Source organism: Bos taurus, chromosome 2, assembly GCF_002263795.3.
Source record: "Bos taurus isolate L1 Dominette 01449 registration number 42190680 breed Hereford chromosome 2, ARS-UCD2.0, whole genome shotgun sequence".
Lineage (NCBI taxonomy): Eukaryota > Metazoa > Chordata > Mammalia > Artiodactyla > Bovidae > Bos > Bos taurus.
Window position 1 is genome coordinate 18068353 of NC_037329.1, and position 13739 is coordinate 18082091.

Here is a 13739-nt window from a genome sequence, read left to right on the forward strand (position 1 = left end):
TTCCTACAGGTGAAGAAGTAGTACCCGCTAAAAGGACAAAGACAATTGTTTCGACTGCTCAGATTTCAGAAACACGACAAACTCGAATTGAAAAGGTTTTCTTGAAATATATACTATATATACTGCCTTTTAAATTGTTGCTTCGCCAACTATTTCTCCTCACCGTGGTCTTTGTTTTTCTCTTTGCAGAAGATTGAGGCCCACTTTGATGCCAGATCAATTGCAGCAGTTGAGATGGTCATAGATGGTGCCGCTGGGCAACAGCTGCCACATAAAACACCTCCCAGGATACCTCCTAAACCAAAATCAAGGTCTCCCACACCACCATCCATTGCTGCCAAAGCACAGTTGGCTCGACAGCAGTCCCCATCGCCGATAAGACACTCCCCTTCCCCTGTCAGACACGTGCGGGCACCGACTCCATCTCCTGTCAGGTAAAGCTTTTTAAGAGAGATCAGGTCATTATGCATTTTAATTAGGTTTAATCTGATAAGAAGAGATGTAAAAGGAAGGAATAAGGAATGTTGTGTGTGATAAAAAGAGTTAAACCAAAAAGATATCGTTTATGATTTTCACAAATCTTTACTGTCCATGGGTAAATTGGAAAACTTTATAAGCTGTAATTCTACAATCTTATTTGTATGCCATTCAATATCTGCTGTAGGAGCTAAGAGAATGCACAGTGAGATGAGAAGAGCACAGAATTTAAGGTTGGAAGCCCTGGGTTCAGTCTTCTTGATCACTGGCTAAAATGTGACTTACAGAATAATTGTAATAATAAAATATTAATATATGTTGACCAGTTTCTCTGTCAGACATTCGATTGCACTCTGTGTATATTATCTCATCAAATAATCATAGCAACCTCTAAGAAGTATCACCCCTAATTTTTTAAATAGGTGACCAGAAGTTAAAGAAGTTTAAAGAAGTTAAATTGCTTAAGGTCTTAGTCATGTCATTTGTAAATTATAGAGAATCATAGGAAGAATGATTTCAAGATGTGAGGGTTCAATGAGATAATTAGTTGAAGGAATCTTCTAAATAGGACTTATACAAATGTTCTTATGCTCTAATAGTAAGTAAAACCCTCTAAATATTTTGCATGTGCTTATGTTATTTTATCCAGAATATAAGCTGGATTTCTTTGCTTAGTTAATATGGAGATATTTTAGAAAGTAAGCATGTATCATCAGAACTCAGAAACTATATCAGCAAGTGTAAACTATCCATAGCAAATTTGAACTTTTGAGGTTTAGCTTAACATGCTGAGGTGTTTTTTGTTTTTTTTTTTTAAATATTATAAACTAGTAAAAGGGGGAAGTTTGTGTGTTTTTTTTTTTATAAAAAAAACAGTGTTTCTTGACCAATTAAAATTTTTTTAAATGTAGAGAAAGTTCCCCTGCCAAGAAAAATTTTAAAAGAATAAGTTAATAGTTGATTCAAAAAATATTCAAACTTATTGTGACGTTACTGTCATCAAAAAGTGTGATATTGGTAAATAGAATGTACATGGGGAAGCGGAACAGAGGATCCACAAATTAATCCAGGTACCCAGGACATTCAATTTTTAATCCAAGTGACTTTTCAGTTCAGTGGGGAAAAGAATATTTTGTACAATAATGCTGGCCCAATTAGCTATCCATTTGGGAGAAAACAAATGTAAACCTGTATCTCTCACCATTTACAAAATAAGTTTCATGTTGACCACAGAGCTAAATTTTTAAAAAATTAAAAAAACAAGAAAAATGAGGAGAAAATTTGAGAAAACATTTGTTGGGCAGAGCTTTTAAAAATAGATTTACAGATTCAACTACATAAAAACAAAAATTTGTATATGGCAAAAGCAAAATCATTGCTACACCAAATAGTGCATTTGTTAAAAAAAATTTAAGGATGCCTCTTCCTCAAGATATGTCATTGCCTCTGCCATAAAATATTTAAAGCAAACATACAAGGCCTTCAGTGTGAACGGTACAAGTCTAGAAACCATGCATAACCTACACAACTGAACATGTTGATGCTGGCTAAGACCCCATAAGAAATAAGCAAATACAAACAGTAGATCTTGGGAGAAATATTTGCAACATTTCATGGCAAAGCTCTAATATACCAGATGTATCAAGAACTTCCACAAACTAATTATTAAAGGAAAAACAAGCAACACAAATGAAAAAAGTGGAAAATAACAAGTATTTCATACCAGAGGCAATGTCAATGTCCAGCAAATATATGGGAAATGCTAGATATTTTCCAGTCTTTATTATAGTGCCCACTTTAAAAATTAAAGATACTGATAAATACTAATGTGAAGCCTTGGCCAAAAAGCTCAGTTTTTAAAATGGGTCTGGCTATCAAGTTTTAAAAGTGTTCTGTTTCAGGCTAACTCCAAGTTTGCACACCACAAAATCACAAGACAGGCCAAATGTGATTGCTGAAGGAGATAACAACCTCACCATATATTTAATCCAAGCCCAAGAGTCATTTAGAATTACAGAGTTTCCCTGATTCTGTGGAGCGTTTTGACTGTCTTAGAAGTACTGAGAATTCATTAATAGCAATTCCAATTATTTAGCCCCCCAAATTTACTTTAAAATGATTAAGAAATTAAAATGTCAATTTCTGGAGAAAATAACAGTTATACAGGATGGACAATTTCCTGAATCTTGATTTTTGTTGTAAAGTAAGGCAAACATATTTCACTGAATAAGGTGCATTATATCTCGCTGTGACCAGATGATTATTTTTTGTAAGAGCAGAAATAAGCACTTTCCTATAATGACTCAAATTACGTTGATTTTCACAGTTACAGGCTTACCTGCAACCTGCTGCTAATCATTCATGTCATGCTAATCATGTCTTTAAGTCTATTTGAATTAGACCCATTTTACTAGGACAGCAAGAACAAGACATAGGTCGAAAATTGGAAATACATGTCACTTTGCTTTTCTTCAATTAGTGTAAACCCTACATTATTCTAAACTGGTCTTTGTTATGTTCAAAGGCAGTCACTTTCAAAATAGAGACATGTTCCCCTACATCTCCCTTTTGTTGATTACAACTCCATTTATAAAATGTAAATTGATTTTCACCCAAAAAACCCTTCTTCAAGAAAATGATTAAGCATTTCTTCATGAAACTCATCAATATTGTAATGTACTATTAATTTACTCTACAATTTAGAGTATATATCAACTGTACCTTGAGTCTTAATTATAATAATTGTTTTATTTATGATTTATATAAGTTAAATACCCTATGTAATGTCAGAATACATTTATAAACATTTTTCCTGTATGCAGAAGTAGTTAAATGCAATGATAAGGCAATACTGCCACCTAGAGGGAAAAGTATATTAAACCCTATCAATTAAAAATTAAATTATGAAAAATTTCATCTTAAAATAGTTGACTGATGCCTGGAATTATTATTGTCAATTAGAAGCTGTCTCTTATTTTGACTGTAGATAGATTTATTCAGTACCCAGATTCTTGAGCTGATGCTGTTGCATTTGAACACAAATAAAAAATGATGAAAACTGTTTTGGAAGAAACTATCAGTTTAACCAAAAACTATATAATCCTTACTTTAGTCACTAAGTCGTGTCTGACTCTATGCGACCCCAGCCAGTCTCCTCTGTCCGTGAGATTTCTCGGGCAAGAATACTGGAATGGGTTGCCATTTCCTTTTCCAGGGGATCTTCTCAACCCAGGGATTGAACCCGAGTCTCCTGAATTGGCAGACGGATTCTTTACCACTGAGCCACCTTGGAATTATGGAATCCATAGGTTTCAAATTATCCACTATAAGGATATTCAAAAGAAGTTCAGAGTACAATACAATGAGGATGTGAGGGTGAACAAATACAGAAGATATTTAAGACAGCAGTGCACCACACTTGGACCAGAACAGTTTCCAAAGCACAGCTATAGCCCTAGAATTCTGCAAAATGACTAATGTGAAAGCCTTGCAATTCACAAGGGCGTGAGGGGCATGATGAAGGCTGTGGGAAGTCTTACAAGAAAATGAGAAAGGTTTATCGTGTTTTAACCTCAAGTTGCACAAGCACGTTGATTACAGAAATCTTGCTTCCTTCAACACCTGTTTGACATCCCCTTGCCCCCCAGAATTGGGAGTACAGAGAAATTTAGAGTTATGTTACCATATTCCCAGTGCCCTTTCTTTAACCGTATTTTGAGGAAAGACCTGCTGCTGTCTTGACTTTTCTAAACATGAAATGGTAGGGCAGGGCACGGAATTCTTGAGGATTAAATCTGATTCTCATACAGAATTACAGCAGATGAGAATAAGGCTGACTGAAATTTAAAACAAATTACTTTCAAGTACAGTACTTGTCTCTGTGTAGGTTAAGATCCATACATGGCTCAATGCGGAGCCATGGATTTTAAAACCCTGCCTTAAACACTTCCAGATTGTTCTTCCTTCATTCAAATCTAATGACCCAGAGAGTAGTTCCTTGCCTTGGCACTCTTTGACCTCTGCCATTTGACTTTCAGGTCCGTGTCTCCGGCGGGGAGGATCTCCACATCCCCCATCAGATCCGTCAAGTCTCCCTTACTCGTCCGGAAGGCTCAGACACCCACCATGCCCCCAGGCCCTGAAGTGCCCCCCCCTTGGAAGCAAGAGGGCTACGTGGCTTCATCTGAGGCTGAGATGAGAGAGACCACGGTGACCAGTGCTACTCAGATCAGGACAGAGGAGAGATGGGAAGGGAGATACGGGATCCAGGAGCAAGTGACCATCAGCGGAGCTGCAGGCGCCGCCGCCAGCACTACCTTCGCAGCAGGAGCTGTCGCCGCTGGGGCTGCAGAGGTACTGCTGAAGCTTCCTCCTTCCTTTCCTGTTCTGCTTTCTCCCACCAGAATCCTGCCATGAAACAGTCTGTATAGGTTGAAGGAAGATGCATACGAACATAAGAATACAACAGAAAGTGAAAACCAAATGTGGCTTATACTCTGTGAAATTGCTCTGCGTGCATGCATGCTCAGTCACTTCAGTTGTGTCTGACCCTTTGCGTCCCTATGGTCTGTAGCCCGCCAGGCTCCTCTGTCCATGGGATTCTTCAGGCAAGAATACTGGAGTGGGTTAGCATGCCCGCCTCCAGGGAATCATCCCGACCCAGGGATCGAACCCAGTTCTCGGCAGGCACTTTACCACCAGGGACACCTGGGAAGCTCCACAAAAGCTGTGTTCTGTGAGATGTTTATAAATGTAGACTTTAGCAATACATACCGTATCTCTCTTCACGGTGATAGGTGCTCATGCATGTGTCTGTTTTACTCTTGATGACTTCGTTTCCACGGTGTTTTGCAGTTTCTACTAGGCATGTCATTTCAGAAGGTAATATGCTTGCTCATTGCCCATCCAGGTGAAACAAGAAGCTGACAAAAGTGCAGCTGTGGCCACCGTTGTTGCTGCTGTTGATATGGCCAGAGTGAGAGAACCAGTTATCAGCGCTGTAGAGCAGACTGCTCAGAGGACAACCACGACTGCCGTGCACATCCAACCTGCTCACGAACAGGTGGGCGTGCGGCCGCGCAGACCGAGCTCTGTGTGCAGATTTCCCAGGCTGAACCAGGGTTCAGACTGTTTCGAGGGCTGAGCCCTCCATGGCCCAGACTTTTAGGACATTCTGAGCTGGTAGTCTGACACCAGAGGTGTTCACAATATAAATACTCTGTGTCAGGTCTCTGTCAGGCAGCTTGGCAGGCAAGAGGTACCTCTCAGGAGGTCAGACAAGGGGCATTCCTGAGTTAAGACGAGTAAAGGGTGGCTGAGAGGTTAAGCTGAGCAAACAAGGTACCCGGCACCTGGAGCTGTAGTTCCAAAATGGTCCATCCAGAGCTCCATCTTTCCAGGATCCAGGCAGGGAAGCCATTATTTGAGGGCTACCGTTAACGTTTCTCTAAGCTTTCCCTAAAGAGCTTTGCTTTTACTTTCCTCAAAACCTATGTGACATTTGATTCATGGCTGGAAGGTGTTATAAATCCAAGATAATTTCCCACCTCGTATTTGAATAGATTTTCTGTTATAGTTTAAAATCACTCTAGCTTTCCTCCTTATCCTCTCCTGTGTGACATTTATGTCTTTATCCTGATTTATCATTGTACCTTTTTATATAAGGCACATTACAGTGTTTCTTTTCTCTCCCCTTTGAAAATCAGATAAGAAAGGAGGCAGAGAAGACTGCTGTAACTAAGGTGGTAGTGGCCGCCGATAAAGCCAAAGAACAAGAAGTAAAAGCCAGAACCAGAGAAGTAATTACGACAAAACAAGAGCAGGTGCACGTAACTCATGAACAGGTGAAGATGGTTTTTGATACGAAATTGCTGCTGCTGCTGTTATCAGTGTCAACCCAGATAGTGCTGTTTACAGGGAAAGGTGTTTTGTGGGCAACATGGTTGATTCACAGTGTGGTTGTGTCCCTGGGTACTAGACACCAAAGTCTCCTAGAGTCCCCAAATGCTTCCCTTGTGTAGACAAGAGGGGGCTCCGGGAACACACACTGGAAGTGGAAGCAGGGGTCTCTTCTACACTGACGTGGAGATGCACCGACTACCTGTGAGACTACGAGGGAGGGAGAAGCAGATGCTGAAGCGGGAACTGGGAGGAGCGGCAAAGGACACCGAACCCACAGTGCTTTGAAAATAGCTTCGCAACTGCTTCCTGAGTCTTTGGGAAAACATTTGAGCATGGATTTGAAATGAGGTGGAGAATCTGGCCCTCTCAGGTCAAATGACCAGACAAAAAGCGAAAAAGACAGCCTCGTGATTGCAGGCACTCAGGAGCAGATTAGATAAGACCACCTGATAGGGCTGTTGGCCGGCACTGCCGATTGTCAGTGGGGTGGTTTGGGAAGATAACTTCCAAGCCTCTTTTAACCCTGAGATTCTGAATTTCAGTGATGATGGCTGAAAATGACAAAGAGGAAAATGGAGAAAACTGCCCCTCCCCAAGTACCCCACTTTCCCCTCGCATACACCTTAGGTGTCCAGATCCAAACACAGTATTTCCTGGGCTCCCCAGGTGGCACTAGTGGTAAAGAACCACCTGCCAGGGCAGGAGACTTAACACACGTGGGTTTGACCCCTGGGTCGGGAAGATGCCCTGGAGAAGTAAATGGCAACACGCTCCAGTATTCTTGCCTGGAAAATCCCACGGACAGAGGAACCTGGCAGGCTATAGTCCATAGGGTTGCAAAACGCTGGACACAACTGAAGCAACTTAACTCACAAGGGTTTGGAAAACATTTTACCCGGGATATGGACAAAAGTGTTCTCCCCATAATGTCTCAGTTTTAGAAAGGGTAAGTCTTGATATTCCAAACCTTCATAATATTTAGGACGTTTTCAAAGCAAATGCAAAAATATTGTATAAATGTGGATTACAAATCATCTATGTTTGATTTTTCATTTGTAAAAGAATCAGACAGTATTACTTGTAAAGTCTTCCATTCTAATAGCCTATGCTCTAGGATTTCCTTTAGATGACAGAGTGGCACAGAATAATACTGCCATATACACATTTATAAACATTGGAATTCGTTTTAAAGAAGACTACACTCTCTAATTCAAAGCAAAGGGTGTTGAATCCATTTCTTTTTCTCTGAGCAGCATAACTTATGGTTTAGACAAAGAGCATGGCTCTATTAATGAAAATGAGATCATTTCATTTAGTGGGCATCTGGAAAAGGACTTCTTTGATTTCCTATTTTGTTATATTTATTAAACATTATGTCAGCTTTCATTAGAGATCAGCAGAAATAAGGTTTGTTTTTATTGTTGATTTCAGATAAGAAAAGAAACTGAAAAAGCATTTGTACCAAAAGTAGTAATTTCCGCAGCTAAAGCCAAAGAAAAAGAAACTAAAATAACTGGAGAAATTACTACAAAACAAGAACAAAAACAAATAACTCAAGAAACAGTAAGTCCAGTTTTGTAAATGCCTTGTAATTTGTTGACAAATATCACATCCCAGACAGCTACATGTTCCCTCTAACCAAAACCTCTAAGTGGAGGAGTCTTCTGTGTATGTTTTCTTTTTGTTGTTTCTCTATGTCTAGTATTGAAATTCTTTCATGATGGAAATTCTGCTCTCATTGCATAATTTTCCACTCAACTGATCAGTTTCAAGAAGATTACCTATCGACTAGAATAGTTTGGGGCACATCAATGACATTTCTAGAGCACACTTAACCAGAAGATAGTGATCACTCCAGCCTAGTTACCCACTGGTACAATCAGTTTTTCCATGCATAGCCCAAGCCCTTGGGCACTTAACCTGTAACACACAAACTTTACATAGTTGTAAGGCATGCATGCATGTCCACGCCACTGCCCCCCCGCCCCCGCCCCATACACACACACACCAGCCATGAACACTTCAACTAAATATCAAGTGAAAGTGAGGAATTTCAACGTCAGGGAAAACCAGTACTTGTGAAAAAAGTGAATTCCTGGTTGATCGACAGTGACGCAGACGTGTTTGCTGGTTTTATGCCATAGACCCAAGTTGGAACAACCTCAATGTCACCAAAATCAACTTCTCTCCCATGTATTGAATCAAGCCTTAAAGGGTCTAGGAAGAGGCCCTTTCTTGTTCAAATAGATTCTTTCATGTTCAAGTAGATTTCAGTGACATTGAGGTTGTTCCAACTTGGCCAGCCTCTCTTAATCTCAAGCTTTTTGTTCATCTCAGAACTACTTTTTTTAAAAGGCGCAACTCAGACTTAAAAGGCTGGTCAGAGGCCATTGAATGAACTTTTCTCTCCTACAGTGAGTGAAAGAGTTTGAGTGCACAAGAACCTAAGTTGCATAATCAAGAGCATAGAAATCCTTGTTGCCATTGCAAGGCTGATAACTGACAAGTTCAGTAACCGTAGTTGTTTAGCCATTTGCCAGTGAGTACTCACTAAGTTCCCTAATGTGTCAATATATCTCAAAGATGAGGACTTTTCAGTTTCCAAGACAATTTACTAAGGGGCAGGTGGGCAGAAAAGAAATCCATTTCTGGGTGTTAAACACAAGTGTAGGCCCTTAAAACAGAACCATGGTAGTTCCTCTCTCACCACTAAGCATTCTATATCCTCCTGAATGTTACAAAGTTAACTCACCATTTCTCCTGTGCCTTTTGAAACTCAAACCTTTACTTTACTCTGAAAATCAGATAATACAGAAAGCTGAGACAGCTGCTGTGTCCATGGTGGTAGTTGAAACTGCCAAGCCCACAACACTAGAAACAATTCTGGGAGCCCAAGAAGAAATTGTCACACAACAAGATCAAATGCACATAACTCATGAAAAGGTGACAGTTCTTGCTGGTGTGAAATTCACTCTTGTTTCATTCCGTTTACAAGCCACCTACATTTTCATCCTGGGTCTTAAAATGATCACTTTTTCACCTTCTCCTCTTCTTATAACTCACACGGGAAGCTTCACAATCTCTCAAGAACCTTTTGCTATCTGTCTAGCTTTCACCGCCACTTTTCATTCCTAACTTTTGTATTTCCTTTGGACTGTTACTAATATAATATTATAATTCATTTTAATATTTAACATGTCTCTATTGAAGATTCCAGTGTACAAGTCAATTGATATAATGCAAAGTTATGTGTTATTGATGGCTCCATTGGCATTTCCCATAAATTATGAGAATAATGTGGATAATGCATCCTTTTATTGCTCATCATATTTTTTTGTTTTAGACTGAACTTACTTTGATATTGCTACTAATGAAACAATATTGATGATCAAAGCAACTCAAATGACAAAATGTCCTTGAGTAGGAAGAAATGTTCTTCCTTTCTCAACTTTGACTTACCTTTTTTTTAATTAGAGCTGAATGAAATTTAATGACCATTTTCTCACCTTTTTTTTTTTTAATCATATGACCAGATATTGAAAGAAACTAGGAAAACAGTGGTACCTAAAGTCATAGTTGCCACACCCAAAGTCAAAGAACAAGATGTAGTATCAAGAACTAGAGAAGGCATCACTACCAAAAGAGAGCAAGTTCAAGTAACTCACGAAAAGGTGAATACAGATATTCAAGATGGGAAAAGTTCATCTTTAAACTAATTTCGAGTAAACCATTAACTGCGATGTGATATGAATTATTAATCTGTATTTTCCTTTTTGAATCCCCAACTAAAAACCACATGGTGAATGTATGACTTTTTCTCATTATCTTTATCTGCACCTTTGATTTTCATTCATCTGTAACATTTGTGATTCATTTTATTCACCATTATCCTTTGCATGAAGATTAGCCTGATTTCTAGAAAGCAATATAGGGAATCATCTGGAGATTTTTTTTTGTAGTTAACATTTCTAAGGTTTGTGATTCCCAGTCAGTGTGTGCACACACTGCCCCAGTGAAAGTTAACTTCTCTTGTGTAGTTAACCCTGAATAACTTCGTCTTGCATCCCCACTAAGAGGGGGGAAGGGTCATCCCATATTCATCTAAAGCCCTGTGCAATTTAAACTTGATTTTACTGTGATAATCAGATGAGAAAGGAAGCTGAGAAAACTGCCTTGTCTACAATAGCAGTTGCTACTGCTAAAGCCAAAGAACAAGAAACAATACTGAGAACTAGAGAAGAAATGGCTACTAGACAAGAACAAATCCAAGTTACTCATGGAAAGGTGATTATTGCTATTCCAAGTGTGAAATCCCCTGTTATAATACACTGATACTAAATCTCATGTGAAATCCTCTATTATAATACTTTAATACCAAGTCTCAGAATTTCTTATGAGACTCTATTAACCTAGTTTATTTTTAGTTATACAATTGGAAAATTAAATAACAAATTATTTATTATTGTTAATATTACTACATGATCCTTTCCTCACTGACTGCTTTACTATTATTTTCCACTTTTTATTATTAATGTCTAGAATTCTCCAGAAGTTGATGATGGAAACTGCATGCAGACTGTATAAAATTATAGTATTTTTATCTTTAGACTTGTACACATGGACTATTCAAAACTAAAAGCAGGGGTTTCATTAAGGTAGTCAATTTATGAATATATTTTTTTCACTTTTAAATGTGTTTTTTTCTTGGTTTTATGGGTATGAAGTTTCAGTTATGCAAGTTGAGTAAGTTCTAGAGATCTATTGAACAACATCATGCCTAGAGTTAACAATACTATATTATGCGTTTAAAGAGTAGACATCATGTTAGGTGTACTTACCACAATAAAACATGAAATCATGGGAAATGGGGAAAAAAAGAAATTTCATGCAGGCTAATTTTAAGAAATGCCATGGACATTTAAAATATATATATATATATGTAAATAATGACTTTTACTGTTAAGAAGATATAGATTTTGAGGGGTTCATAAATTCGGTATCTTGCGTTGTATAGTATGGGGTTATTTTAAGAAATAACCTATAATTTTCATCATGTGAAACTTTATCTTTTTTCTCTCTGCAAATATCAGATGAGAAAAGAAGCTGAGGAAATCATAGTGCCTGCTATAGTTACTCTCACTAACACTGAACAAGATGCAATATTACAATCTTGAGAAGCAGTTATCCAACCAGAATAAATACACACAAGCTATGAAAATGTTGTTTATAACATCTATTTGTGGCTATGAAATTTCCATGAATTAACCTTCTTCCCATAAATCCATGCCTCGGGTACTGAGTAAACTATTCACCTGATTTTATTCTTCATTGCTAATATAGTAACTGGATATTAGCAACTAAAGCTTTTCAATCTCTTTAGTATCATAACATTCCTTTCTGTATTTCCCTCAATGCTGTTTTCTATGTTTACATCTTTGGATTTTTTCCTAAGACACAATTTAGGATGAGCTGTTAAACATTACCAAAGTCTAATATTGGGCTTCCCTCATAGCTCAGTTGGTAAAGAGCCCTCCTGCGGTACAGGAGACCCTGGTTTGATTCCTGGGTTGGGAAGATCCGCTGGAAAGGGGATAGGCTACCCACTCCAGTATTCTTGGGCTTTCCTGGTGGCTCAGCTGGTAAAGAATCTGCCTGCAACGTGGGAGACCTGGGTTCAATCCCTGGGTTTGGAAGATCCTCTGGAGAAGGGAAAGGCTACCCACTCCAGTATTCTGGCCTGGAAAATTCCACGGACTATATGTATAGTCCATGGGGTCACAAAGAGTCAGCCATGACTGAGTGACGTTTATTCCACACTCAAGTCTAATTTTGAATGGCATATCAACCTTTTCGAAGTCTCATTGACATCAGAAATTCCAATATGTAACATAATCTCATTATTTTGTTTGTTCTGAATCCCACAAATTTGACTATCTTATTTTTGTTATTTAAAATTACCTAAGAATGGAAGCTAAGAAAATGTCTACACCCAAAATAATAGTTACTAGTGCAAAATCTACTGAATCAGCCACACTGCCAAGAACTAGAAAAGGATTTGCTATTAAGTAGGAACAAATGCATCTTTTTCCTAAGGAGATGAAAACTGATGCAGTGGAGGTGAAAAGCATTGTTTCATCCCATTTCATCATCAGTTCTCCTGCCTTTTCATCTATCAGGAGTCACTGTGCTCCTGCTGTTCCTTTAATTGCTTAACTGATCAACAAAACATTAGCGCCAATTAGATTCAGTCCAGTTCTTTCAGTGGAACAGCATTTCTAGTTATGAAAAGTCAGATTAAATCACACTATTCTAATTATTCTCAGCTTAAATTGATAGGAATTGAGATCTCCAATTCTAGTCCAAATCTTCCTGATTATCTAGTTTAGAAAAATATGAGGGATATTAGAGTCAGAAAGAAATAAAAGCGGCTATCAGCCTAGAATATTCATTTGTGATTGTCCACCAAAATGAGGGTATGGGTCCACCAGCGTATGTATATAGAGTTGAAATATGTTAACCCAGAAAAAACATATAAATGCTTCCCCAATTTAAAATACCTTATCATAGTTAGGATTCTTTTTCTGCATAAGTTTTAAATTAAGAATGACATCCGTCTATGTCAGTTGGTGAGTGACAGTTTCTTTGAACCTAAGGTTTCTCATTATTAAAATAGAACAATTTATTTCATAGTCTGGTTGAAAGATTCAGATGAGATATAATGTAAATATAATCATTTTACAGGCAAAGTTATTTATTTATATAAACAAATATAAATCTGTTGAATATGGTAACATTTTAAAACATCTCTAAAATTAAAGTCAACTTACGGCCCATGTGGTTTGAAAAAAGAAACAACCAGATAAATTAACTTAAACCACCTAATCCTCACGTGTATCTTACAGTTTATTTTAAGATGCAATCTAAAGTGAAAATGATATCTATCCTTCTTCAAGGCAGATTAGGTTGTTTGTGGCTTCCTAGAAGGAGAGCTGGATGAAGCCTGTGATCACTAAAGGCCCAATTTTATCTCAAAAATACCTCATTTATATATTAAATGGTTCAGATCATTTACCATTTGAACAGATATGTAGAGGTAGTACACTTGAAAAACATTTCAGATGCAATCTAGGTTCTACTCACAGCAGCAGAAAACTGGACGTTAATAAAATATTCCAGCATTCTTTTAAACAGCTCTGATGGACATGGTGATGTGATGTTTGCAATATGCTGTTTCCAAGTATTGCACAGAATCATAATATATGAGCCATATCAACTGGCTTGCTTTCTATAAAAGAGAAACTCCTTTGCAAACTGTGTTCGCATTTGTGATAATCATATTCATGGAAATGAGAAAACAACAT

The 13739-nt window shown here is 38.0% G+C and overlaps 1 protein-coding gene across 2 annotated transcripts in view; it reads left to right on the plus strand.

The window, feature by feature from the left end:
• TTN (titin) overlaps positions 1–13739 on the plus strand; it is a 275571-nt gene that overhangs the window by 7137 nt on the left and 254695 nt on the right. For both annotated transcript variants that reach the window (XM_059880142.1, XM_024979885.2), the window contains exons 5-13: positions 10–95; positions 190–434; positions 4515–4830; positions 5387–5539; positions 6183–6320; positions 7810–7941; positions 9184–9321; positions 9912–10049; positions 10525–10662. In XM_059880142.1, coding sequence (XP_059736125.1) covers positions 10–95; positions 190–434; positions 4515–4830; positions 5387–5539; positions 6183–6320; positions 7810–7941; positions 9184–9321; positions 9912–10049; positions 10525–10662 — 1484 coding nt within the window. The remainder of the gene's footprint in view (positions 1–9; positions 96–189; positions 435–4514; positions 4831–5386; positions 5540–6182; positions 6321–7809; positions 7942–9183; positions 9322–9911; positions 10050–10524; positions 10663–13739) is intronic.